General features: G+C 37.2%; 1 protein-coding gene and 1 non-coding gene across 5 annotated transcripts in view; both read left to right on the plus strand.

Annotated features, from left to right (window-relative positions):
* Positions 1-1,196: 1,196 nt before the first annotated feature.
* LOC107850643 (protein CPR-5) overlaps positions 1,197-25,109 on the plus strand; it is a 36,320-nt gene continuing 12,407 nt past the window's right edge. The window contains exons 1-7 of one of the 4 annotated variants that reach the window (XM_016695318.2): positions 1,227-1,632; positions 10,280-10,339; positions 14,285-14,341; positions 14,718-14,753; positions 14,873-15,625; positions 16,734-17,205; positions 18,202-18,291. In XM_016695318.2, coding sequence (XP_016550804.1) covers positions 1,339-1,632; positions 10,280-10,339; positions 14,285-14,341; positions 14,718-14,753; positions 14,873-15,625; positions 16,734-17,205; positions 18,202-18,291 — 1,762 coding nt within the window. In that variant the 5' untranslated portion in view covers positions 1,227-1,338. Of the gene's footprint in view, positions 1,633-10,279; positions 10,340-10,653; positions 11,726-14,284; positions 14,342-14,717; positions 14,754-14,872; positions 15,626-16,733; positions 17,717-18,201; positions 18,292-25,109 lie in introns of those variants that run through there. The other 3 variants (XM_047401794.1, XM_016695319.2, XM_047401793.1) reach the window with 3 other exon arrangements.
* LOC124889810 lies at positions 16,055-16,173 on the plus strand. The gene has a single exon (XR_007048732.1). It is a non-coding gene; the product is annotated as a 5S ribosomal RNA (ribosomal RNA).

A 25,109-nucleotide genomic window follows, 5' to 3' on the forward strand; every position in this document is an offset into this window, starting at 1 on the left:
CCCTAGATATTCTTGAGAGAATTGGAAAAGAAAATGATGGAATTAGGATTTGAATGAGGATTCCTCATATTTATAAAGGCTCAAAAAAGGTGGGAAATGATCAAAATATCCTTGCAAAAATGCCTTTGAATTGTTGGACAAATATACTTGGCGCCATCCGTGATAGTCCGTCATGAATGGTCGTCACAAAAGGGGTCCAAATTCTTGATTTTCTGCCCAGGGCTAACAACGTCATCAGAAATATCGTCAGAATCTGACGATGTCATCAAAAAGGTCATCAGAAACGTTATAGCCTGTCAGAAACATCGTCACCGTTTTTCAATTTGACATGCTGGAGTAAAATGGACATAACTCTTTGCTCCGATATCGGATTTAGGCGAAATTGATATCGTTGGAAAGCTAATTCAAAGATCTTTCATTTGATATATAGAAAGCCACCCAGTTCTTCATATACAACGAGTTATGCACGATTTAAGTTTACCCAAATTTTGACGGTTACTAAAACTTGAACGATAGGAAAGTTTTCAACTCGTTCATGAGTTAGAGGACCTGTATGATCTTAATTCATACTCAAATAGATTCCCACACGATTCAAAGTATTTCATACTTGGGAGGATATTTTTGAAACATTTTGACTCGGATTTTCACTTTACCAAATACGCTCTAAGGCTCAGACTGATAGAGGATTTTGCGGGGCATTACACTATTTTTAGTTCTTTTTATCAATTTTATACTCATCCTATTTTTAGCATTTTTTTCCACGCTATTTTAAAATCATATTGGCACAAGTATGAACGTTTAACCAGAAGAAAAAAACTCATTCTTTTTTTTCCTATTTTATCGACAAAAACCTTTCCAAAATAAAATTTTTATTAAATATTTCCTTTTATTATATACTTTAGAACTTCCTTTTTAAATATATTTTTATTTACTATATATATTAGAATAGACAAGGTTTTACCATAAATATATTTGATTAATTTTTAACTTTTAAAAATAATTAATATTTTATTATAAATATATTTAATTAATTTTTAACTTTTAAATATTAAAAAAATAATAAAATAATGATTTTGTCTAAAATAAAGATTTTTAGTAAAAAATAAAAAATTTAAATTATTTTTTTAATAGTATTTGTACTTTTAATATATTATAGATTATAGATATAAATATAGATTTAAATTATAGATATAAATATAGACATAGATACAGAATATAATAATTAAGCCCAAACTTTAATGTTAAACCAAACCTCTTCTTTTCCTTGGAAAATCAAGATTCCATGAAACCCCCCCACTCCCTGTCAACCCCTCGATCCGCCGCCGGACCTTCGACGCCATGTCTTCCGAAATTCCACCGGAATCTTCAAATTCCGGCTTCTTGAATAAGAAGAAAAAGAAAGCGAAGATTAAAAATAAGAATAAAGAAGGAAAAGACTCTTTTGACCCTCCTTATTCTTTTGCTTCATCATCATCTTGTTCGTCGTTTCTACCTTCTACTCAAAGGGGTATTAGGTTTTCCAACGTTCGTCGGAACCCTAGAGTTATAATTGGGCCGTGTAGACAGAAAAGTGATAATGTTGAAGCCCTTGCACTCCCTCTTGGCATGTCTATTGCTGCTGTTCTTGCTCAGGTTCTTCTTCTTTTTCCGTTCTTCAGTATTCTAAAGTGATTTCTATTTACCTTTATTCTTTATATTTCTTATGTGGAAATGGTTGCCCACGTGTAAGGGTGCAAAGATCAAATTTTTATGTGAAAGTTGCTGCATTTGTTGAGTTTGGTAATTGGTTTTTAGTTTGTAATATTTATATTTTTTTGATTTGATGACCGGGGTGTCGCTAGCTTTCTTGACTAATTTGTCGATTCATGATGCAAAGAAAGAAAAAGGTTAAGGATACACTCAACCAATGAATTATGATTTAATTATTCACTACATAGGATTCATCTAGTCGAAGTAACTAAAAACTTCGGATTAAAGTAATAAGATCATACCCGCCACCTCCCACCAACAACATGTACCATTTAACTCTGTCCATCAAGACTAAGGCTAGAACAGATGAGAAGAAATCACCTTGTGTTTTTTGTCTCTGTTGGAATTTGGACCTTGGACTTGATACCTCATGGTTTTCAGTCCACTTTATTGACCACTAGGCCAGACTCTTGGGTGACTGTGGTATCCAGGCCAGCACACCTCGACTAATTCTACAGGATACATGCCACCTCACACCATCAACACATACCATTTAACTCTGTCCATCAAGGCTAGAATCAATGGGAAGAAATCACCTTGTGTTTTTTGTCTATGTTGGGATTTGAACATGAAACCTCATGGTTTTCAATGCATATAATGACCACTAGGCCACATCCTGGTTGCTTTGAGTTTGTAATATTCATATTTGTTAATGGGGTTCATGTGGTTAGTAAATGCTGTAATTTAGAATCGTGGATGGAAATTATTCTATATCTCTTCAACATTGTCGGCTTACATGGAGAAGTTTCCGTCTTTTTCGGAAAGTTGTTAATGGGGTTCAGTCTTTTTGTATTGAAAGAAGTGATTTTGATATATTGTTTGTATTAGAAAGAAGTGATCTTGATACTGGGATTGGTATTAAGCTGGAAAAGATGCTATATAAGTTATTGGTGTTTCTTGTTGATCTCTCTCTTTGATGATGATTTGGAATCACGGTGATACGGAATCAATCTACGAAAACTAAAAATGATAAGAAAAAGTAAAGATAATCGATAAGATAGATAATTAGACACAATAAAAGAAGTAACCAAGAACAAAAGAGTGTCAAGCTCTAATACCCTCAATTACAATCTAATTGAACACCTAATTCCTACGGTGACCCAAAGGGAGATGAACACCCTCTAAACCAATGTTTCTAAACCAAAGTTCAACAAAAGTTGTCCAATACTCTCGCTCAATGGAGAAGCATTCATCAATTCATCAATAATCAAGCAAAACTAAGAGAATGAGCTAGCCTCTAAAGTATTTATAGTTTAGGATAATTACTACAATTTTAGGGCCCAAAAGTGACCCAATTGCAAGAAAAGGCCCACAAGGGCTGTTTTGATCCACTTTTGAAATGCTAGAGCAGATAAAAAGCGGATCCAAAACGCCTTATGCGCAAGTCCTTTCCAAGTGGCTTTCTAGCCCCGTTTTTCCTTCCCTTGCCTCCTTCAACGATCATTGGACCAATGTGAGTGCGATCATAAAAAAATGACACCCTCTTGAAGGTAAGGAGGCTTTATCAAGTACCTCCCGCTTCATGAAAAATCCTTGGGTCCTTTGAAGCTCCCAGGCTTGACTTCTAGTGAATGACTTGGAGCTAATCTGGATTGTATCATCCTCTCCATTTTGAGAAGTATTTGACCTCAAATTCAAAAGGTGATCATTTTCTATCATGTCAAAGGGTGAAAGATCGCACACATTAAAGCACCCGGTTCAAGCACAAGTCGCTTCCTTCCCCTGTTTACTCTTTTGGCCACCTATTGATTCTTCTTTTCAAGGCGAATTCTCACCTTCTCATGAAACTTCTTCATGGTTTCTGCCCTCTTGTCTCTATCTAAGCTTATCACAACATCCCTTGGCAAAAGAGTGAGATCTAAAGGAGTAAGGGGGTTAAAACCATAAACACATTCAAATGGAGTCATACCAATAGTCGAATGGATAACACGATTATAAGCAAATCTGACTAGAGGTAGTTAGTCCTCCCGAGAGGCTATTTTCCCTTTAACTAAGGTGCGCAACATTGAACCCAAGGTTCTATTTACCACCTCCGTTTGTCCATCCGTTTGTGGGTGGCAAAACATTGAGAAAAGCAATTTGGTGCCAAGCCTACCCCACAAACGACCTCCAAAAGTGACTAAGGAACTTAGAGTCCCTATCACTAACAATGGTCTGTGGAATTTCTTGTATTTTGACAACATGCTCATAAACAAAGAAGCCAAATTAGAAGCATCATCAATTTTATGACATGGAATGAAATGGGCCATTTTTGAAAACCCATCAACCACAACAAAAATGCTATCTCTACCCTTTCTTGTCCTAGGCAATCCCAAAACAAAATCCATAGAGATGTCAAGCCATGGGCGTTGAGGAGTGGGTATTGAGGTGTATAATCCTTGAGGAAGAAGGCGAGATTTCGCACTTCTACAATGCATGCATTGGCCACAAATTCTAGCAACATCTTGATGCATCTTGGGCCAATAGAATTGTTCCTCTAAGATTTTTAGGGTCTTGTCAATTCCAAAGTGACCCATCATACCCCCATCATGTGCCTTTCTTACAAACAATTTTCTCCATGAGCTAGAGGGCACACACAACCTTCTTCCTTTGAATAAGAAACCATCAAACTTGGAGTAGGGCATAAAAGCATTATCCCTCTCCCACCTTTCCCTACCCCATGTCTCACAATCTTGATAGATTTGAGCAAATTTGGGGTCCTCGGGGTACATTGTCTTTAGACTCTCAAATCCCATCAATTTAGAAGACAATGTAGAGATAAGCACATGCTTCCTAGACAATGCATCGGCCACCACATTGTCCTTTCCCTTTTTGTATTAAATTGCATAAGAGAAAGTCTCTAGGAAAGCAATCCACTTGGCATGTCTTTTATTGAGTTTATCTTGGGCTCGGAGATGTTTCAAGTAGGAGTGTGCATCGATCGGTTCGGTTCGGTTTTATATGTTATTGGTTCGGTTTATCGGTTTTCGATTTTTAAATATGTAAAACCAATAACCAATCAATAAGATATTTTCTTATCGATTTTGATTTATCGGTTTTTGGTCCTTAACGGTTCGATTTTCGGTTTAACCAATAAGAAAATAATTATAGAATAGAAATAGTAACAACTAACATAAACAAATGAAATCTTAGTTATCGCCAAAATCCTACACAATGCATTTTAGTTTACAAAAATCTTCAAACTTGAACTGAATGTTAGTCCGGAAAAAAATTGAATCCTAATTGTTGAAAGCTATAAATGCTTCAAGCTTTTCAATACGATAATAGCCGAGTTTTATATTGTGCATTTGTTGCCCTGAATAGGTTAATACTTTATGATTCACTGTATTGTGAATAAGTAGTGCATATAATATATATATATCTATATCTATATATATATATATATAGAGAGAGAGATTTATATATATAACATAAATAGGGATATAAAACAATAATTTAGTGTATCCTTATTGGGTTATCGGTTTAACCGATAACCCAGTAAGCTAAAATCGAAACCGAACCGTTTATCCAATAAAATTTTTTATAAAACCAATAAGAAACCGTTAACCCAATAACCCAATATCAATAACCCAATAACATTTTATTGGTTCAATTTATCGGTCGGTTCGGTTTTTGCACACCCCTAGTTTCAAGGACTCATGATCGGTTCAATCACAAACTCATTGGGCCACAAATAATGTTGCCAATTACCTTAGGCTCTAATCAAGGCGTATAACACTAGATCATAGGTGGAATAATTTAGAGTTGCGCCCTTAAGCTTTTCACTAAAATAGGCAATAGGTTTATGATCTTGCATTAAGACGACACCTATTCCTACCTTACTTGCATCACATTCAATCTTAAACAGCTTGTCAAAATTGGGTAATTGCAATAAGGGGGTGGAGTTATGCATAGCTTCAAAGCTTCAAATGCATTGGCTTGCTCATCAACTTATTTAAAAGGTTTATCCTTACAGATCACCTCGATCATCTAAAAATAGAATTACAAAACATAAATTATGAGATATTATGTGAAAAACTTGAGGAGAAAATATTGTTCAACAAGAAAATCTTGATAGGAGATAAAAAGAAAAGCAATAACATAGAAGTTTCTATATTCAAGGTATTCCATTTTCTTCAATTTCACCTTAGCTTTTGTTTTGATTACAGAATTTCTTAAATCTATCGGACTATCCAAAATCAGTTGACCAGATCGGGTTCGGATCCCACACCCACACCCACACCCACACCCATGTCGTGTCGACACGGGTGCGGCACCGAAAGTGAAGAGTCCGAGTAACTTAGTTCAAAACATCTCCTATTTCTTCCAATCTAATACAAAGGAATACACATCCAACTCTTCTTGTGAAATTTGTCAGGTGTAATAAGTCTTACAACATCATGACAAACTTTTAATGTTGTGAGGTGCTGCCCAATGAACTCCAAAAATGATCAAGAACATAGTCCAGAGTTGCCAATTAAAACGACCTTGTAGGAAAGATGATCAGCAGATACAATGGAACTTTCACATATATAATACCTGTTGCAAAGCTTGTACCTTTTTTTCGCAAATTCTCGTGGGTCAGACAAGCCCCATGAGCTACCAACCACCCAGAACAAATCACTCCAAGAGCGCTAATTTATGTCTTCCAAATCATCTTCTAAGGCCAGGAAGAAACATTTGCTACTGAATTTTCCTGAAGCATTCTGTAGAAGGAGTTCACCGAGTATTCTCCATCTTTGCTTGCCTTCCAAAAAGTAGCATCATCTTTGTGCCTGCCTACTACTACAAATTGCATTCTACACAGAAAAAGCCCCAACATCTTCCAACACACAGTCGTTCAAGTCCTTCCTGAATTGAGAATTCCATTCCGCAATACTAAAACAGTTAGAAGGGCATGCCTCTGCTTCTGATACCATGTAAAGAAATGGATCTTGGGCCTAACTCAAGCCTAAAAGCTAGCTCATGAGGGGAGGATTTTCCAACCCTAAAAGCTAGGAAGGAGGTCCTGGAGGATAAACCTGACAAGCTCATAAGGAATTTTTTATGGAACGGAAACAACGAGGACAAGGTTGTTCATTTGGTGAAATGAGATGTTCAGCTTGAGAAGAAAGCAGGGGGTCTTGGTATCAGAAATTTGAAATTACATAATAATTGCCTTTTGATGAAGTGGTTTTGGAGATATGCTAATGAAGACCAAGCTCTGTGGAAGGAGGTGATCATGAGCAAATATGGACAGTCAAGCCAATGGTGCACTGATGAAGTGGTCAGCACTTATAATGTATCAGCTTCATTAGAAACTTATGGCCAAGCTTCAACTTTATGTTGTCTATAAGGTGGGTGATGGTTTGAAGACATTGTTTTGGAAGGAACCATGGAAGGGACAAGAACCTTTGATGTCTGTATTTCCAGACTTATTCTCTTCATGAAGCAATCTTGAAGCCACTGTGGCAGACCTAAGGACACCTCAAGGGTGGAATATCTGCTTAAGAAGGAACTTAAATGACAGGGAGATTTATAGGGTTGTTGTTCTTCTGTAGGAAATTGACAAATTTAAAGGTACATCTCCAGTCCCAGAGATATTATTAACTGGAAGCATAGTAGCAATGGGAGATTTTCTGTCAATTCAATGTACAAAATGGAAGCTTTGGGTTAGCCAGGAGAAACGCAGGGCCATGGTCAAAGATGTGAAAAGTTTGGTCTCATCCAAAATTAAATGTTTCACTTGGTTAGTGGTAAGAAGAGCCCGTGTCACTCATGAATTCCTACAGAACAGGGGCTTTCAATTAGTGTCACTGTGTCAAGATGTTTCCTTTGTAATGAAACTACAGAGACAAATCTCATCATCTGTTTCTGCTTTGTAAAGTGACTGAGCCCAATTGTGGTCACTTTTCTTCAGCTTCACAGGTAACAACTGGACTAGAACATACATTAGGTCTCCTAAGTTGTTGGATCAGGAGAGGGGGCAGCAAGTCCCAGAAGAGATGGTGGGGAGCAGTCCATGTATTTGGTGGACAAATATGGCAGGGAAGAAATGGGAGGTGTTTTGGGGGCAGATCCAATACTTTGCAGAAGATTAAATAGAATTGCATTGTAAAATTTCTTTGTTGGTGTAAACTAGCAAATGTAGAGGATGAAGTTCAAGTGGTAGATTCTTAGGCTCTTTTATAATTAGCTCTTGGTTTTAGCTCTCTGTTGATAACTTTTTGGAAGTCTCCAGCATATCCTTATATCCCAAGGAATACAAATTATCAGTTCTCAAAAAAAAGTAAACCAGAAAATCCCACCAGCCTGTATAAGACTGGAACTTGATACTTAAGCAGTCCTCCTTCAATCCAATTGTCTTTTCGGAACCTTTTTTGGTAGTAAAATTCCAAAAGCAGAAACAGACTAGGTTTCAGGACATTTTTTGACTGAAAGTTCCCCTAGCTGTTGATTTTCTGGTCTTCTTTGTTAAAAGGGGAAGGCACAAAATTATGAATAATTGGGTAAAATGATTAGTTTTCAAGATACTTGAATGTTTCGTAGGAGAAACACAGTTTCTATGCTTGGATGTTTTGTAGGAGAAACACAGTTTCTATTCAATTGGGAGCCTAATACTTGATTCTTATGATAGCGAGTCTTATGCTCTTTATCCAGTAATATGTTGTTTTTTCCAGCTCGAAGATGGTATGTGCATTCCGTAAGGTGTCTTTAACATCTGAATCAATTTATATCTTTAAAAAAGTATGCTTTCAAGCAGTGTGAAACTTAAGTTTATTACTAAGGTGGATGTTGGTAGTTCTACTCTTCTAACTTGCCTGTCGTATTTATTTGGGTAAAATAAGTATATTAAGTTTCATCCTTTGTGAAGTGACTCTTAATTTCTGCTTCATTTTATGTTGTCCCCTGTGACTGCTAGTTCCATAATTTTTACTGTAGATATAGTCATTATGATAAAACCCAAGTATAAATTTAAATTATAAATGTCATATTTGTTTTGTATTTGGTAACACTGCTTTGCAGTATCGTTCCTAGCACTAAATAATGTCACTGGGTTGATCATTACTCGTTCTGCTCAAAAGCATATAGTATATCTGGTTCTCAGATGGGAATGCTCTCATGATGCACGATGAGGGTAACATCACTGATGGTTTCATTATTTTTTTTTGCGTTGCATTTTTCTGTATTTGTATATTAGTTTACAGCAATGTCATATCCATTCTGCATGCCTAGCTTTTGTCATCGTGTTCCTATAATATCCATTTATTTATGTGGTACCTTTCTCAGAAAATTATCCATTTATTTCTTTTAAAATTACCTCGAAGAATTTCTTTCTTGAGGAATAAACTCAAAACAATTTCTCATAAGATGGAAACTTATACCACCATCATCATTTTTTTTAAATATTTAGTAAACCGTGGAATTTTCGGAGAAGCAAATCTCATTATGTCATCATTCTGGAAATTGGCTCCTTCTGCAATTCTGTTACCATGTGGTTCCATCTGACTTTCCCCATTGTAATGATGAAATCCGTGCATAGGATGTCTAATCAATTGTGTAAGGTCTAGACACTAAACTATTTAATTTTTCAGTAGAATGATGTTTGAATTTTATGAGTAATTCAGGTTTAGCTTCTGATTGTCTTGTCTTACCAGTTTCTGGTACTAGATCTATTCTCCGCGTCATTTTAAATCCATTCTTTCATCTTTAGAAAAATCTCTCTTTTGTGAATGGTTGTTCACATTGCCATTTCTCTTAATTTGTCAACTGTTAGAATATGCGTAAGAATAGGAATAGTATACAAAATTCTACTTGGAAAAGAATTGTAATTTAGTGTTTATAAATAAGGTCTCAATGTAATAATTTAGATACAACAATCCAATAATATATTTCTCCAATATTTCTCACATGGTATCAGAGCAGATCTGGTGAGAAACTTACTGGATAGAAAACTTAATCAGACAGTCACCGTGCGTCAATTTTCGATGATTGTCAAGGCTAATTTGAGCCCTCATCTATTTTACAAGTGTTGTGCGAAAACCAACGTGTGAAGCACTCAAGTGAGCGAACCTCAGTGGTCAAATCTAAATTTTGGTGATCCACGCGCCGTCGAAAATCTCAGATCTATGCATCACGCGCTAGTTTTCGGCAATTTTCTATTTCCAGTGAGGTCGCCCACTCATTTCAACGTTGTCCCTTTAGCTATTTCGATTCCGGTCAGTTTTTGACAATTAAATCCAATTTTTCAGCGACTTTCTTCGACGGCGGGCCAATTTCTGGTGACTGACCATTTTTACTCAATTTAGTCCTATGACTAAATCTGTACCTTTAATGAGGAGATAAGAAAATCAAACGTCACAGTCCATGAAGAATTAATAATCTCGAGGTTGATTTGGAAGATCTCGACTTAGATGTAGTTATTGTAAAAAGCTTGGACATACTCATGACATATGCTATTCTTGACCTAAGTGTAGTTATTGTAAGAGGCTTGGACATACTCATGGAATATGCTATTCTTTGCATAGTGGACCACCTAAAAATGCTCATGTTGCTCAGTCTAACACCACAGGTGATCAATGGGTGTATTTACCTGACAAGGAATATCATGAGTATCTTCGGTATCGAGCAAGTAAGCATACATTTCTGCCAATATTCTTAACTGCACAATCTCCTACCTTTGGATCATGGATTGTAGACTCAGGTGCTTCTGATCATATTTCTGGTAACACGTTACTTTTGTATGCTATTGTTTATTCACAATCTCTTCCTGCTATTACTTTTAGCCGATGGGATCCGAACAAAACTAGAAAGAGTTGGACAAGCCAAACCCCTATCTTCTATCACTTTAGACTCTGTTTTTTTTTAATCTTGCATCTGTTAGTCGTCTGACACATGCCCTTCATTGTAATATTAACTTTTTTTGATGATTCTTTTCTAATGCAGAACTGCAGTATGGGACAGACGATTGACACAGGACATGAATCACAAAGGCCTTACCATCTTACCTCTTCAAATTCCTTCACATCATGCTCCAGACCTAATTTACAAACATTTGGGACATCCGAGTCTATCCAAGCTATAGAAGATGGTGCCTAATTTGTCTAGTTTGTCCACATTAGATTGTGAGGCGTGTTAACTTGGGAAACACAATCGTGCTACATTTTCACATAGTATTGAGAGTCGTTCAAAGTCTATTTTCTCATTAGTTCATTCTGATATTTAGGGTCCTAGTAGAGTTAGTTCACCCTTAGGATTTTGTTACTTTGTTAGTTTCATTGATGATTTTTCACGATGCACTTGGATTTTCCTAATGAAAGATTGTTCTGAGTTATTTTCTATATTCAAAAGTTTTTGTGCCGAAATACAAAATCAATTTGGTGTTTCTATTCGCATTTTTTCATAGTGATAATGCCTTAGAATACTTATCCTCCCAGTTGCAGGAGTTTATGACTCACCAAGGAATTATTCACCAGATATCATGTCCATACACCCTCAGTAGAACGGTATAGAAAAAAGGAAAAATAGGCATCTCATTGAGATTGCTCACACTTTTTTCATTGAATCCCGTGTCACATCTCTACTCTACCCCCCTTGTGTTTTTGGGAGCGCGTGTTTTGTTCATAACTTAGCCCCAGAAAAAGAGAAATAGCCCTTCGTGCTCTCAAACGTGTCTTCCTTGGTTACTCTCAAGTTCAAAAGGGGTATCAATGCTATTTACCTGATCTGGGTCGCTACCTTATGTCCGTCGATGTCAAATTCTTTGAATCTTAACCTTACTATACATCTTTAGATCATCTTGATATCTCTAGGTCTTACCCATACCTTCAGTCTTTACCCACACCAGCCTTTGAGGAATCTACAGTTACTTAGACATCTCCGGCTGCAGTGCTACCACTTTTGACTTATCATCGCTACCCGCGTCCATCATTAGTTCCAGATGATTCATGTCATGCGCCTGAAAGCTTCCCTTACTGTGGACTTGCCTAACCTAACCAATCAGTTGCACTTCAGAAAGGTATAAGATCCACTTGTAATGCTAACCCATATTATACTTTCTTGAGTTATCATCGTCTATCATCTCTCATTATGCTTTTGTATTATCTTTGTCCTCTATTTCCATCCCTAAGGCTATAGGTGAATCACTTTCCCATTCAGGATGAAAACAGGCTATGATGAAAACAGGCTATGATTGATGAGATGTCTGCCTTACATACGAGTGGTACTTGGGATCTTGTTTCCTTTCCTGTAGGTAAATCTACTGTTGGTTGCCATTGGGTTTATGCAGTCAAAGTTGGTTCAGATGGTCAGGTTGATCGGCTTAAGGCTCGCTTTGTTGCCAAAGGATAGACAAAGATATTTGGGCTTGATTATAGTGACTCTTTCTCTTCCGCGGCTAAAATAGCATCTGTACGTCTTTTTCAATCTATGTTTGTCGTTTGTCATTGGCCTCTTTATTAGTTGGACATTAAGAATGCTTTTCTGCATTGTGATCTTAAGGAAGAAATCTATATGGAGCAACCACATGGTTTTGTTGCTTAGGAGGAGTCTTGTAGCCTTGTATGTCGATTACGCAGGTCACTTTATGGTTTGAAATAGTCCACTCGAGCCTGGTTTGGGAAGTTTAGCACAAAAATTCAAGATTTTGGCATGATTCGTAGTGAAGCTAATCATTCAGTGTTTTATCGCCATTCTGAACCAAATCTGTGTATTTATTTAGCCGTTTATGTTGGCGATATCGTTATCACTGGCAATGATCAAGATGGTATCACTAATTTAAAGCAACATCTCTTTCAACATTTTCAGACTAAAGACCTCGGTAGACTGAAATGCTTTCTAGGTACTGAGGTTGCTCTGTCCAGAACAGTTACTGTTATTTCTCAACGCAATTATGCCTTAGACATTCTTGAGGAGACATGAATGATAGGATGTAGACCCATTGACACTCCTATAGATCCAAATGCTAAACTTCTACCAGGACAGCGTAAGCCACTCAGTGATCCTTGAAGGTATAAACGGTTTGTTGGAAAGTTGAATTATCTCATAGTGACCAGTATTGGCATCTCTTTTTCTGTGAGCGTTGTAAGTTAGTTTATGACTTCCCCTGTGATAGAGACACAGTTGTTCGTATTTTGCGATATATAAAGTCATCTTCAGATAAAGGAGTACTCTTCGAAGATCGAGGCCTTGAGCATATCATTGGATATACAGATGCTGCTGATTGGGTAGGATCACTCTGTGATAGACGCTCTACATCTGGATCTTGTGTTTTAGTAGAAGGTAATTTGGTGTCCTGGAAGAGTAAGAAACAAAGTGTGGTTGCTCGATCTAGTGCGGAAGCAATAGCTGCAGTAACTTGTGAGCTAGTTTGGATCAAACAGTTGCTAAGAGAACTAAAATTTGGAGGAATCGGTAAGATGAAACTTGTATGTGATAATTAAGCAACCCTTCATATTGCATCTAATCCAGTGTTCCATGAGAGGACTAAGCCCATAGAGATCGACTATCACTCTGTCAGGAAAAGATACTCTCAGGAGATATTGGTACAAAATTTGTGAAGTTAAGTGATCAATTTGCAGATATCTTCCAAGTCCCTCACCCGTCCTCATATTAATTATATTTATAACAAGCTAGGTACATATGACTTGTATGCACCAATTTGAGGGTGTGTGTTAGAATATGGGTAGGAATAAGAATAGCATACAAAATCCTACTTGGAAAAGGAATGTATTGTCTATAAATAAGGTCTCAATGCAATAAGTTAGATAAAACAATTCAGTAGTATTTTTCTCCAATATTTCTCACATCAACAATGTTTGGGCTTCTTTCCATTTGTTTGTGATCATGATCTCACTGAGTATCTTGATAAGCTCCATGGTATGTACTTTACTTTACAGTTACAGTTACAGAAACAGAAACAGAAACAGAAACATCAGAAACAGAAACAGTCATAATAATCATGATCATAATGGCAAACAACGACGACAACAAGGAGTATGTGATGCTCTTTTTCTTGTTTTCCCCTGATGAAGTAAGAAAGCTTTCGTTCAAAGGCATCAAGAAGATACCCTTTATTGATAGCACATATTGACATTTAACTTGGCAGAGTTATAAGCTGCCTTTTACTACTAAAACCTTGCATATTCTGATCATCGCTTGATTCAAACATGAGGGATGATTCACATTATAAAGATGAGTTTTTGTCTTGCCCTTGGGTTCAATTCAAGTGGCAAAAGTTGAGGGACTTGTGACTTAGGTCACAGGTTTGAGCCCTGTGCCGTGCGAGCAATGCCTGGTATTTAATTGGAGAAGGGTAGAGGGGGGTCCATTATCTCTAAGTTTCGAAGGTTGGGTTTGGTCTTAAGAGTTTGCCCCAAACAGATTTCTTGGTCTTAAAGAAGGATTAGTTTTGTCTTGTTTGATACTGCATCTTTTCTTTGCTGCAAAGTTGTCACCCTCCCCATCACAGGAACTTAATATGTTGATAGTCGCTCATGAGTTGTGACCATGTTTCTGGTGTATTTATAAAGATATAAATAGTGCAGGCGGCTAATGTAGTTTATGTTGCTTTGCTTAGGTTTTGGAAAGGAAAGATGCAGCCGGTGAAAATATATCTGTGGATCACCTCTCAGAGGTATGAGATACTTCCTTTGAACAAGAATTCTCTTTTTTTTTAAACAGGAGAGGCATGATATACTTTATTGGACAAACAATTTCCCCTGAAGTGATTTAGGACTTAATAATCTGCCTTTTCAGAACCATATTTGCTATATGCAAAAATAGACTTTAAGGATGTTTTATCTCCTTTATCCAAGCAAACATCCTTACATGATTGAATTTTAGATTACAACCAATAACCTGCCATCATGGACATGTTTAAAACATTTTGCATTTAGATTACAAATACAACCTGCCTTCATGGACCTGTTTGAAACATTTTGTATTTCCTCATTTTCCTTGTGAAATCAGATGTGCAGATCTCATGGTTTGTCTTGTCATTTTTCACACAGATTTGTACTTTGGCTGTCCGAGAGTCTTTGGCCAATGTAAGCATAATCCATCTTCTTTCTGTTAAGTTATGGTTTATCACTAGTTCTGGTAGTTTATTACATAGTGACCATGATAAAGCTTTGGACTTTCTACTTTTGTCTTGTTCTGGAAACAGGTATTCGGCGACCAGTTTGAGTCTTTCGTGAGGAACTTTGAGAAATCCTTTCATAGTACGTTGATGACTCTTAGATTAATCAGTGAATCTTCAAAGAACAGTGGAGTACAGCAGCATCATTGTGCCGCAAGGACTTCTGTCTCAGAAAGATCTGTGCCTTTCATTTCAAACGGAGTTGAAAATGTTGCATGTGATCCTGACTTCAGTGAGTGTCAATCAGAGTCATTTCAGCAGAATATATCAGATAACGAACTGAGCAATCAAGAAGAGAGAAATGAAGGTACATGTCTTGAATCAATAGGTCGGCAGCTTACCCTCTATGATAGGCAAGTAAGGCAGCAATTGGCTTCTGCTTCTTCAAGCATGATTTCATCCAATACAGAGATTAGCCAATCTGTGCATAGGACTTTGGAAAGATCTCTCACAGAGCAGGCTAGATCGAATGACCTCAAGGCATTTGAGATTGGTCTTACAATGAGGAAGTTGCAACTTAAAGAAAGGGAGCTGGCTCTCAGTTCTGATGCTAACTTTTTGGAGAGGGTCAAACTATCATTTGGTTTCTCTAAGACGTCCTTCAAAACTGAAAAGTTCAAAAATCAAGTAGAAGACTCAAAACATGCTGAGCTGCTTAAAACATGTATAGACTGCCTAGTTGCTGGTTTATTTATAATGCTGGCATGTCTTGGATATGGAACTTATGTTTTCTCTCACAAAAGAATTACGGAAGCTGCAGCATCCTGCTCACCTGCCATGGTAAGTAATGTCCAATTGATTTTGTTCAAATCTTTCTTCTAGAGCTCTAGTATAGTTTGGCTCGAGCCAATTGCCTCATCTCCCCTTGCACGCGGTTTCTTTGGAGTCTATAGATGGCAGAAAATCAGCAACGAGAAAGAATGTTGACTCTTCTCCCATTGCTACATAAACTCTGTGTTCCTTTTTATATGTTGGCTGGAACAAATGCACCATCCATTTTTGTTTGTGTAACAAGCTCATTTGAGTCCCTCTTAGTGGTAGGCAAGTCCAAGTAAAAGCTAAGTGTTGGCACATGCATGCAGAAAATTTTGAATGAAGAAATCCAATTTCAAGTTGGTGGAAGGGTGGAAAAGAGGGATGATGGTTATAGTAATGCTACCTCCATAAATTTTAGTAAGAGATTTATTTGGTGGATTTAATGCACAATAAGGATGTGATCATATCAGCACTAACGCACCGGATCCCATCAGAACTCCGAAGTTAAGCGTGCTTGGGCGAGAGTAGTACTAGGATGGGTGATCTTCTGGTAAGTCCTCGTGTTACATTCCTCCTTTTTGAAAGGGAGCCTTGGAGTAAGTGGTAAAGTTGCTGCCATGTGACCCGTTCATGGGTTCAAGCCTTGGAAATGCCTCTTGCAGAAATGCAAGGTAAGGCTGCATACAATACACTCTTGTGGTGGGGCCATTCCCCGGACCCTGCGCATAGCGGGAGCTTTAGTGCACCGGGCTGCCCTTTTATTTAATGCACAATAATTATATGGCCAGCTATATGATGCCAAGGGGCATGCATTGCTGAACAAACATGGTTGCTTTTGATCCAAATGCTGGGTAACGATTTGTATTTTCTCTTACTTTCACTTTGTTTTTATTTTTAGCAAATTTGCATATTAAGTGATGCTCAAAAAGAGAAGGAACCGTTTATCAGGAGACCTGTCGTCCAAAGAAGTCAATCTTAGTTTTTGTAGATGCTGCTTTTAGTGTTCTTTCTTAAAGCCTGGACCCCAGGGATAATAGTTTAGTTAGTTGGCCAATTCTGTTTGTTCATATGTTTCACCAGTGTAGAGCATTTATTAGCCATGGTAATGAAATGGACGTATTTTACGTTCCAGGAACACAAGTCTTGGTGGATGCCCAAATCAATGGCATCTATTAATTCAGGCCTGCAGCTCTTATGGTGTCAGTTTCAAGTTCTCAGTCGCATGCTATTTGGTGCTTTCATGATATTGGCTATAGCCTATTTACTTCTCCAGCGTTCTGCAACTTCGAATCAGACTATGCCTGTTACTTCCATTCTGTTGCTGTTGGGAGTTGGCTGCGGTTTTGCAGGGAAGTTTTGTATCGACACCTTGGGGGGCAGCGGATATCGTTGGTTGATTTATTGGGAGAGTTTGTGCTTGCTACATTTCTTTTCAAATGTCTGCATCTCGGCTTTGTTCCTGATCCTCAATGGGCCTGTCATAGTGTCAGAAAAGAACACGAGAGAGAGAACCTTTCCATACTGGATGAGGAGATCTATGTTTTATACCACAATACTTCTTTTTCTCCCCTTGCTATGTGGTCTGATGCCTTTTGCTGGCCCCGGTGAGTGGAAAGATCACTTCTCTTCACTTGTCCTGGATGCTTTTATTACTCCAGTTGAATTCTGAAAAGGTGACTGCAAAGCTCATTCCATTATTGGATGAAACACTGTTTTAATCAAACCTGTCGTCTGTCGGGAAAATTTAGCCCCGGAGACGATAAGTTTGAAGTTTCAGGCTCAAGGATGATTATGTTTCTGTTTACATGTAAATTGTATGTATCATTAGGGGCTAGCTGAAGATTTCAGGCTTACGGATGAAACACTACCTTGATCTGTGCCTATCAAGGAATTTTAGCGTTGTATCATTAATTAGTACAAGATTAGCCAAAATTATGTGCATCATTAGAGCAAAATGGGGCCATGTGTTTCCTTTCTTTTTGGTTTATTATTGGGGGAAGCAGGTTTTGAGTCTTGTAACATCATCTTGCGAAATGCAGGATACAAGTAGTATCAAGGAAGGATCATCTTGTATTGTGCTACTTTTTATTCTATTGAATGAATTGAGTTATTAAATGTTGATTGTGCTGATTAACTGATACCAGAAATGTTGATTGTGCTGATTAACTGATACCAGTTCTCTATGATCTATTTATCTGCTTCTTCAGGATTTTTTCTTTTTATATTTTTAATGTTTATACTAACAGTTTAACCTTCCCTTTTAATTTGAACTAGACAGTAATAAATGTTAGCACCAAACTAGAACTACAAATTAGATCTAGTATGATATATCCAGTAAGAACTGTCTGAGTGAGTAAAGTTGTGTTCTTACTTCTGTGCCTTTTTCCAGCTGTTGGATTTAGTCTTGTGATCACCAGTATCAACATTAGCAACATGTGTAGTTCACCCCTCATAAGAAAAACTTCTTTTTATCAAAAAATTATCAGTAGGAGTTCTAAATTTTCAGGCTCTCCAAATAATGAAAGACATGTTCAAAGATAGTCTCTTTATCCTCATGTTGTATATGTTCTATTTTCCTCATGTTTAATATGTACTTTCAGGTAATTTTCCAATGAAAATTTTGCACTTCTCTCAGATCCACCATGCTTTATCTAATGTTCTCAAGGATGAGGGGCAAAGTATCGTCTCAAGTATGTGTTGCACTGTTTTTTCTGGAATGTACCTTCTGAGTTAGTCCACTTTCCAGTCTTGCGGGCTTGCAAATTCTTTTAACTTCAGTCTCCTCCTCTTGGCTGGTTTCAGGAATGATGTCATATCATGCTTCAAATGCAATATAATAGTCAAACCAAAAACTGGAGTCACCTTTTTAATCTGCCGCTATATTTGATGTTCTATTAGTTTATTGACCATCTTTCCTCGAATGATAGTTCCTTTGCATTGAGCAGTAACTGGATATTACTTGTTTCAAGATTTAGTTCTTATAGAAGAGCTCCATAAAGTTTTTGTTGCAGAACTCTGCCATAAACTACAGAAGAGTGCACTAGAAATATCAAAGAATGATCTGAAACCTACGTTACCTCCTTTAGGCAGACATACTGTCCCACCAGTATTGTCTTTTACTATCAGTATTGTTTTCCAGAAAAATCTAGCAGACATTTTTTGTAGATGTCTCAGTACCCCATAGGAGAAGATAATGCAGATAGGAAGTGAATTGGAATGCCCGGCAATACATGAATAATTAACACTGTCTTCTCCAAATGGCAACATTTTTCCTTACTAATATCTTTTCCCATCTTTCTTAATTACCAAGTCTTATTTGGAAATCCTATTTCTCCCATAGAACATAGAGCATCCTGAATATAAGAATGGAAAGGAACCTGACTTTGTTTTGGTTACCCTCTTGATTTTTCCTACTATCCTAGGTGATACTTTCTGTTTCTAATGAACAATCTAACATAAAACACTTATTCAAGTTGATTAGCTGACCAGAGATGTTTACATAGCCTTTCAGCAACTTCATCATCATCTTCGTTGAGTTTTTTTTCAACAGATACCACGTGAATTTTATCATATGCATATGATAGGTGGTTGGCATTTCAGAATCCGTAAATTTCTCATTCTCCATCAGAGAATTCAGACCTCTAGTTAAAGCTTCTGTAGCTATAATAAAAAAGGCTCAAAGCTTCTGTAGCTATAATAAAAAAGGCTCAAGCTAGTGGATCTTCCCGCTTGACCCTTCTTTATGATTTGAAAAACTCATATGATTATCCATTCAACAATACTGAATACCTGTGAATCCAAACTTCCTGAGCAGTTGTGTTAGAAACAGCCCAGATAGTCTATCATATGCCTTGGTCATATCTAACTTCACTACCACATTGGTTGTCTTGATCCTCATCTTTATGCCCCTTATAATCATCTATGTTAAGAGAACTTTTTCAACTATGCTTCTTCCTTTTGAAAAGCCTGCCTGGTTAGCTGAGATTATGGTAGGCTACTTCTTATTCATTCTGTCATGTAGATCTGGTGAATCTATCCTTGTTCCTGAGGATGAACTCACCGTTGAAACATCTCCTCCTTCTGTCCCAACCAGGACTCCTCACACTAGAAATCGGATACGTCAAGAGGACGCCCCTCTTCAGGAGGCTATTAAGGCTAGCAAGAAGACAAGGTCTTCCCCTGTTCCCCCTCCTTCAAAGGCAAGTCCTTCTGATGATGACTTTCTTATTAGCAAAATTCATCGCTCTAAAGTGATAAAGCGTTCTATCCCTAAGCCTTCCTCCCTTCATCCATCTTGGACACCTCCCTCATCAAATTGCTCATCCAAGATAAAACTCCCTACCACTAGGTCCACATCCTCCTCCAAGTCCACGTTAACTCCAAATCTTGTTCATCGAAACAAGTTGCTCAACTTGGTTCATCCAGGCATTCAAACTCTAAATCTATAGAAGATAATACCGCTGTGCAAGTTGACACTTTTGGTGTCACTAATCTCAAGCTACGACACATCTTCCACTTTCAAAAAAGGGACGTTATTCGAGGAAGAGTTGTGACTGGTTTTGGTGTCCCTGAAATGGATAATTTTCTAGCTAAGTTGGAGTTCTAAGGATGGTCTGATATTTTCCTTCAAGGAAATATTCATAGAAAATTTGGGAGGCCTGAAGTCACTGAGTTCTATAAAATGGATCTAAGAATGGGTCATTGTTTTCTACCAACGTGCGAGGTGTTTCTATACACCTGGGAGATGTTTGTAGGATACTTAATGTTCCCACTGGAGGATGGGATCACTATGTTAAGTTTGAGTGGCCTCCATTTGAAAACATGGCATCTGCTCTTGCCATCACAAAAAAGTTTTCCAATGACCCATATCTTACTTAGCACCGTAGAGTACTAAAGAAGGAGATGTCTTCTCTGCACCAGTCATACTTTGATGTGGTTCATAAGAATATTACTCCTAGAAAGGAGAGGCGTAAGTAGGCAAATTTTCTAAAATTAACAACCATGAAGCTTCTTGACACTCCAGTCAAGATTTATTTGCCTACTTTGATAATCAAGCGCATGCCTCGTGTGCTTATAAAGGATAAAAAGGGGCATGAACTTCCTTATGGGTTTTGGTTGGCCTAAATCTTTGAGGATTACTCTATTCCAGTCAAGTTTTGACCTTTGAAACAATAAAGGATGTTCTTGGTAAGTGAATCATGCTGCTCTACTTACTTCAATAAGAAAGGCTGATACTCCAGTACAAAAATTGAGGAATGCCGTAGAGTTGAAAAGACTGCTGAACTGGGGTTTTTTCAAGCCATTAATGAGAGGGAGAAAGAAGCCTTTCAATTTAGGATCCTGGCTCTGTAGGCTGACCTTGATCAAGAGAAGGTTGAGAATGCGGAAACTATTCGTAGATTGACTCAATTTTTCCACCTCCCCTACCTGCCTCTTCTATCCCACCATCCTAGTGCCCGTAGTTTCTTTTTTTCCCTAGTGCCCTTGTCGTATTAAGTTCTTAGTTATTTTGACCGATTAGTGTTAACTTAGGTCTTATGTACAATATATTCTGGAAGATTAATGATATGATCATCTTTTGCTCTAATGACTGGTGTTCTTGCTCTTTTTAATACATTACTATGTTGCATGGTGTCTTTGTCTAGTTGTCTTGGTGATAGTCTTAGTGACTATAAATAACCTAATAATTCCCTTTGGCTAATATGTTATACTATTGAAAATAGTTTTTCGATGATGCCAAAAGGGGAAGATAAGAGTTGTGCAATGTTTATAACCAATTGACTAACCTTCTTCATTCTAGTGTTTTGTAATTCAGTGCCAACATGTTAAAATGTTATAATGCACAAAGACAAGAGATTTGTCACCATCTAAAAGGGGGAACTTTTTTGTGTTGTACAAAGTTTTGATGATTGCCAAAACAACATGAAACACTTAAGACAAACAAGTTCATGGATACACTGATTCAAGGAGCTTAACTTGTAGCAAAAACACTAATGAATAAAAACAAGCGTGCAAAAATTAAGGAATGGATAGTGGTTACTTCTGATGAACTCAAGAAAATAAATCTGTGCTGAATTGAAGAGTTGGTTCTTGACTATATCACTAAAGAAGCAAAATGTTGAACTAAAGAAGGAGTTTCAGTCGATGTGGAACTCTAAGCAAAGAGAGTTCGGTGTAGTGAGGAGTTTCAATTGAAGAATAGCTCTACAAAGAGTTGTGCTTAAATAGAAGACTGGTTTAACAAAAAGTTCACACACTTAAAAAGCAGAAAGGCTATTGGCAAATTGACTTCTCAAGTGTAACTCAAATTCTAAAGAAATATATTGAAGAACCAGGTCCTACTGTAGAGTTTAGCCAAGAGTTTTAGCTTTGATGTATTAGTGTTAGGAAATAAGATTTCTCTAGAACTCCTAGGTAGCAGATATTTTTGTAGTAGAAAAGTCTTTTAGTTAAAATGAGTGGTGGTTAGTTAGCCACATATGTACTTATATTGTGTGAGATATTTTGATTATCTTGTGGTTTGTAATCTTCACACACTCTCTCTCTATAAATGAAGCTTATGTAATGAACTATCTAGAGCATTAAGAAGAGTACTTAACAAGTTTCAGCTTATTCTTCTTTCTCTGTAGTTTTTTTGGAAGCAATTTACAACTATATTTTGCTACTGTTTCAGCTTGTAGCCTTTTCAATTCTTCTTGCCTTTCTTATGACATAGTATTAGAGCCCTTTTCTTACGGGATGCGAATCTGATTTGTTGATTGACTCGTCTTATAACTGGTTCTTTTCTTAGATCTGTTTGCTGGAAAACATGGCACCAGAAAATCAACCAACGATGGGTCCTCCGATCTTTTCTGGTGAGAATTATCATATTTGGTCTATCAAAATGAAGGCTTATTTGAAGGCTCTCAACTTATGAGGTGTTGTTGAGAGAGGAGAATCTGCTGTCCAGCCATTGAGAGATAACACAACTCCCAATAAAATTAAAAAATATGATGAGTTGGTGACTGGATCTTCAAGAGCTCTCACTTGTATACATTCAAGTCTTATGGAAGTGATATTTACAGGGATTATGACTTGTGAAACAACCAAAGAAGCCTGGGATAAGTTAAAGGAGGAGTTTGAAGGTAGCAACAGATGAAATCTGTCAAGGTCTTAACCTTGAAGAGGGAATTTGAGCTCTTGAAGATGAAGGACTCGGATAGTGTAAAATAATACTCTTCAAAGCTGATTGATCTTGTGAACCAAATAAGGATACTTGGTGAAAACTTTTCAGATCAGAAAGTTATGGAGAAGATCATGGCCATCCTTCCGAACAAGTTCGAATTAAAATTCTCAGCTATTGAAGAGTCTTGTGACTTGACTACTCTTTCAATAGATGAGCTGATCTCTAAATTGTAAATTCAAGGGCAATGGGTAACTATGAGATGTGAAGGGATAGTTGAAGATGCCTTCAAGTAAGGCATAAATTCAAGCAACAAAAGGAAGCAAAAAAGTCTCTTTAGACCACTCTAGAGAGGTGAAATCTAGTGGATACCAAGGTGAATCATCGAAGAAATGAAAATTTCCACCTTGTGGTGTTTGTAAGAAGACAAACCACTTGGAGAAGAATTGTTGGCAGAATTCAAAGAGGTCTCCCATTCAATGTAGATACTGGAAGAAGTATGGGCATATTGAGAAGTATTGGCAGCAAAAGAAAACTCAAAGTGGTCAGTCTTCCCAACGAGTAAATTTTATGAAAGATTACTAAGTTGAAAAAACAGAGGAGGAGGTATTCATGGCTTCGCACACATCACATGTTGATCGATATAATTGGTATGTTGATAGTGCATATGCAAGGCACCTGGCGATTGATGAAAATCTATTTGTTAGCTTGGACAGGTCTGATAAAACCAAAGTGAAGCTTGGAAATAGTGCACTGGTGGAAGATCAAGGTAGAGGGTCGGGGAAATTTCCTCCAGATGAAGGTATAAAAATCATAAATGATGTTCTTTATGTGCCAAGTTTAACTCAAAACTGTTGAGTATTGCTCAGTTGCTTCATAATAATTATTCACTCAATTTTAAGGATAAAAGTTGTGTCATTTATGATTCTAAAGGATGTGAAGTAGCCAAAATTAGCATGATTGACAATTCCTTTTCAATTTTATGCTATTCTGGTGAAAGTTGCTCTTTCAATGTTGAAATGAGTGATACTTGGCTTTGGCACAAAAGGTTCGGTCATTACAACCTTAGTTTATTGATGTATATACACTCCAAGGGTATGGTGCTTGATATACCCAAAATTAACATGTGTCGAGATGTCTGTGAGTCATGTCAATTTGGTAAATTGTATAGACGATCCTTTTCTAAAGGAAGTCTTTGGAGGGAAAGGGAAAAGCTAGAGTTAGTTCATACAGATATATGTGGACCAATGAGGACAGATTCTTTGAGTGGAAATAAATACTTTATTCTCTTTATAGATGATCTAACTCGAATGACATCGGTCTATTTTTTAGTAGCAAAGCTCAGGCATTTTCTATTTTCAAAGAATTTAAGGCTATGGTAGAAATGGAGAATGGTTGTCGGTTGAAGTATATCAGGTCAGATAATGGAACTGAATATACTTCGCATTAGTTCAACAAGTATTGTAAAGATTTGGGTATTCAACAACAACTCACTATTAGATACACTCCAGAACAGTATAGGGTTTCTGAGAGGAAGAAAAGAACGGTGATGGAGATGGCAAGATACATATTGGCAGAATAAAAGATACCCAAATATTTTTAGGCTGAGGCAGTCAATACTGCTGTCTATTTGCTGAACAAATTACCAACTAAAACACTCCAAGACATGACGCTATTTGAAGCATGGAAGGGTGTAAAGCCGTCTGCGAGACACTTGAAAGTATTTGGTTTTGTGTGCTATGCCCATGTTCCAGATACTAAAAGAGGAAAATTGGACAAAAACACAGAACTTTGTATTTTTTGGGTTATAGCACAACTACAAAAGGGTACGAAGTGTATAATGTTAGCACCAAGAAGGTGTTTGCCAGTAGAGATTTTGTGGTGGACGAGTCTAGCCACTATGATTAGGATTGAGATATTATTGTAAAGAACCAAGAAGGGAGTACTTCAGTTGCATCTTTAAATCCACAGGAAAGTGATATTTCTTCTAGTCCTATTATTGGAAAGAACACAATTCAGATGTTGAATTAACTTCAGATTCTCTTGTTTTGAAGACCAGGTCTCTAGCTAAAGTTTATGAGCAATGGATTTTTGCTCTTGCGGAATCATCTTCTTTTGAAGAAGCAGCAAGTCATGAAGCTTGAATTTCCGCAATGGAGGAGGAGCTTGGCATGATTAATAAAAATGATACTTGGGAGCTGGTTGATAGGCCCGAACAAAAGAATATCATTAGTGTCAAATGGTTTTACACAACAAAATTCAATCCAGATGGCTCTATTTTTCAAGCATAAAGTCAGACTTGTAGTTAAAGGCTATTCCCAGCAGCCTGAAGTGGACTTTGGAGAT

This window comes from Capsicum annuum, chromosome 12 (genome assembly GCF_002878395.1).
Source record: "Capsicum annuum cultivar UCD-10X-F1 chromosome 12, UCD10Xv1.1, whole genome shotgun sequence".
In the NCBI taxonomy this organism is placed as follows: domain Eukaryota; kingdom Viridiplantae; phylum Streptophyta; class Magnoliopsida; order Solanales; family Solanaceae; genus Capsicum; species Capsicum annuum.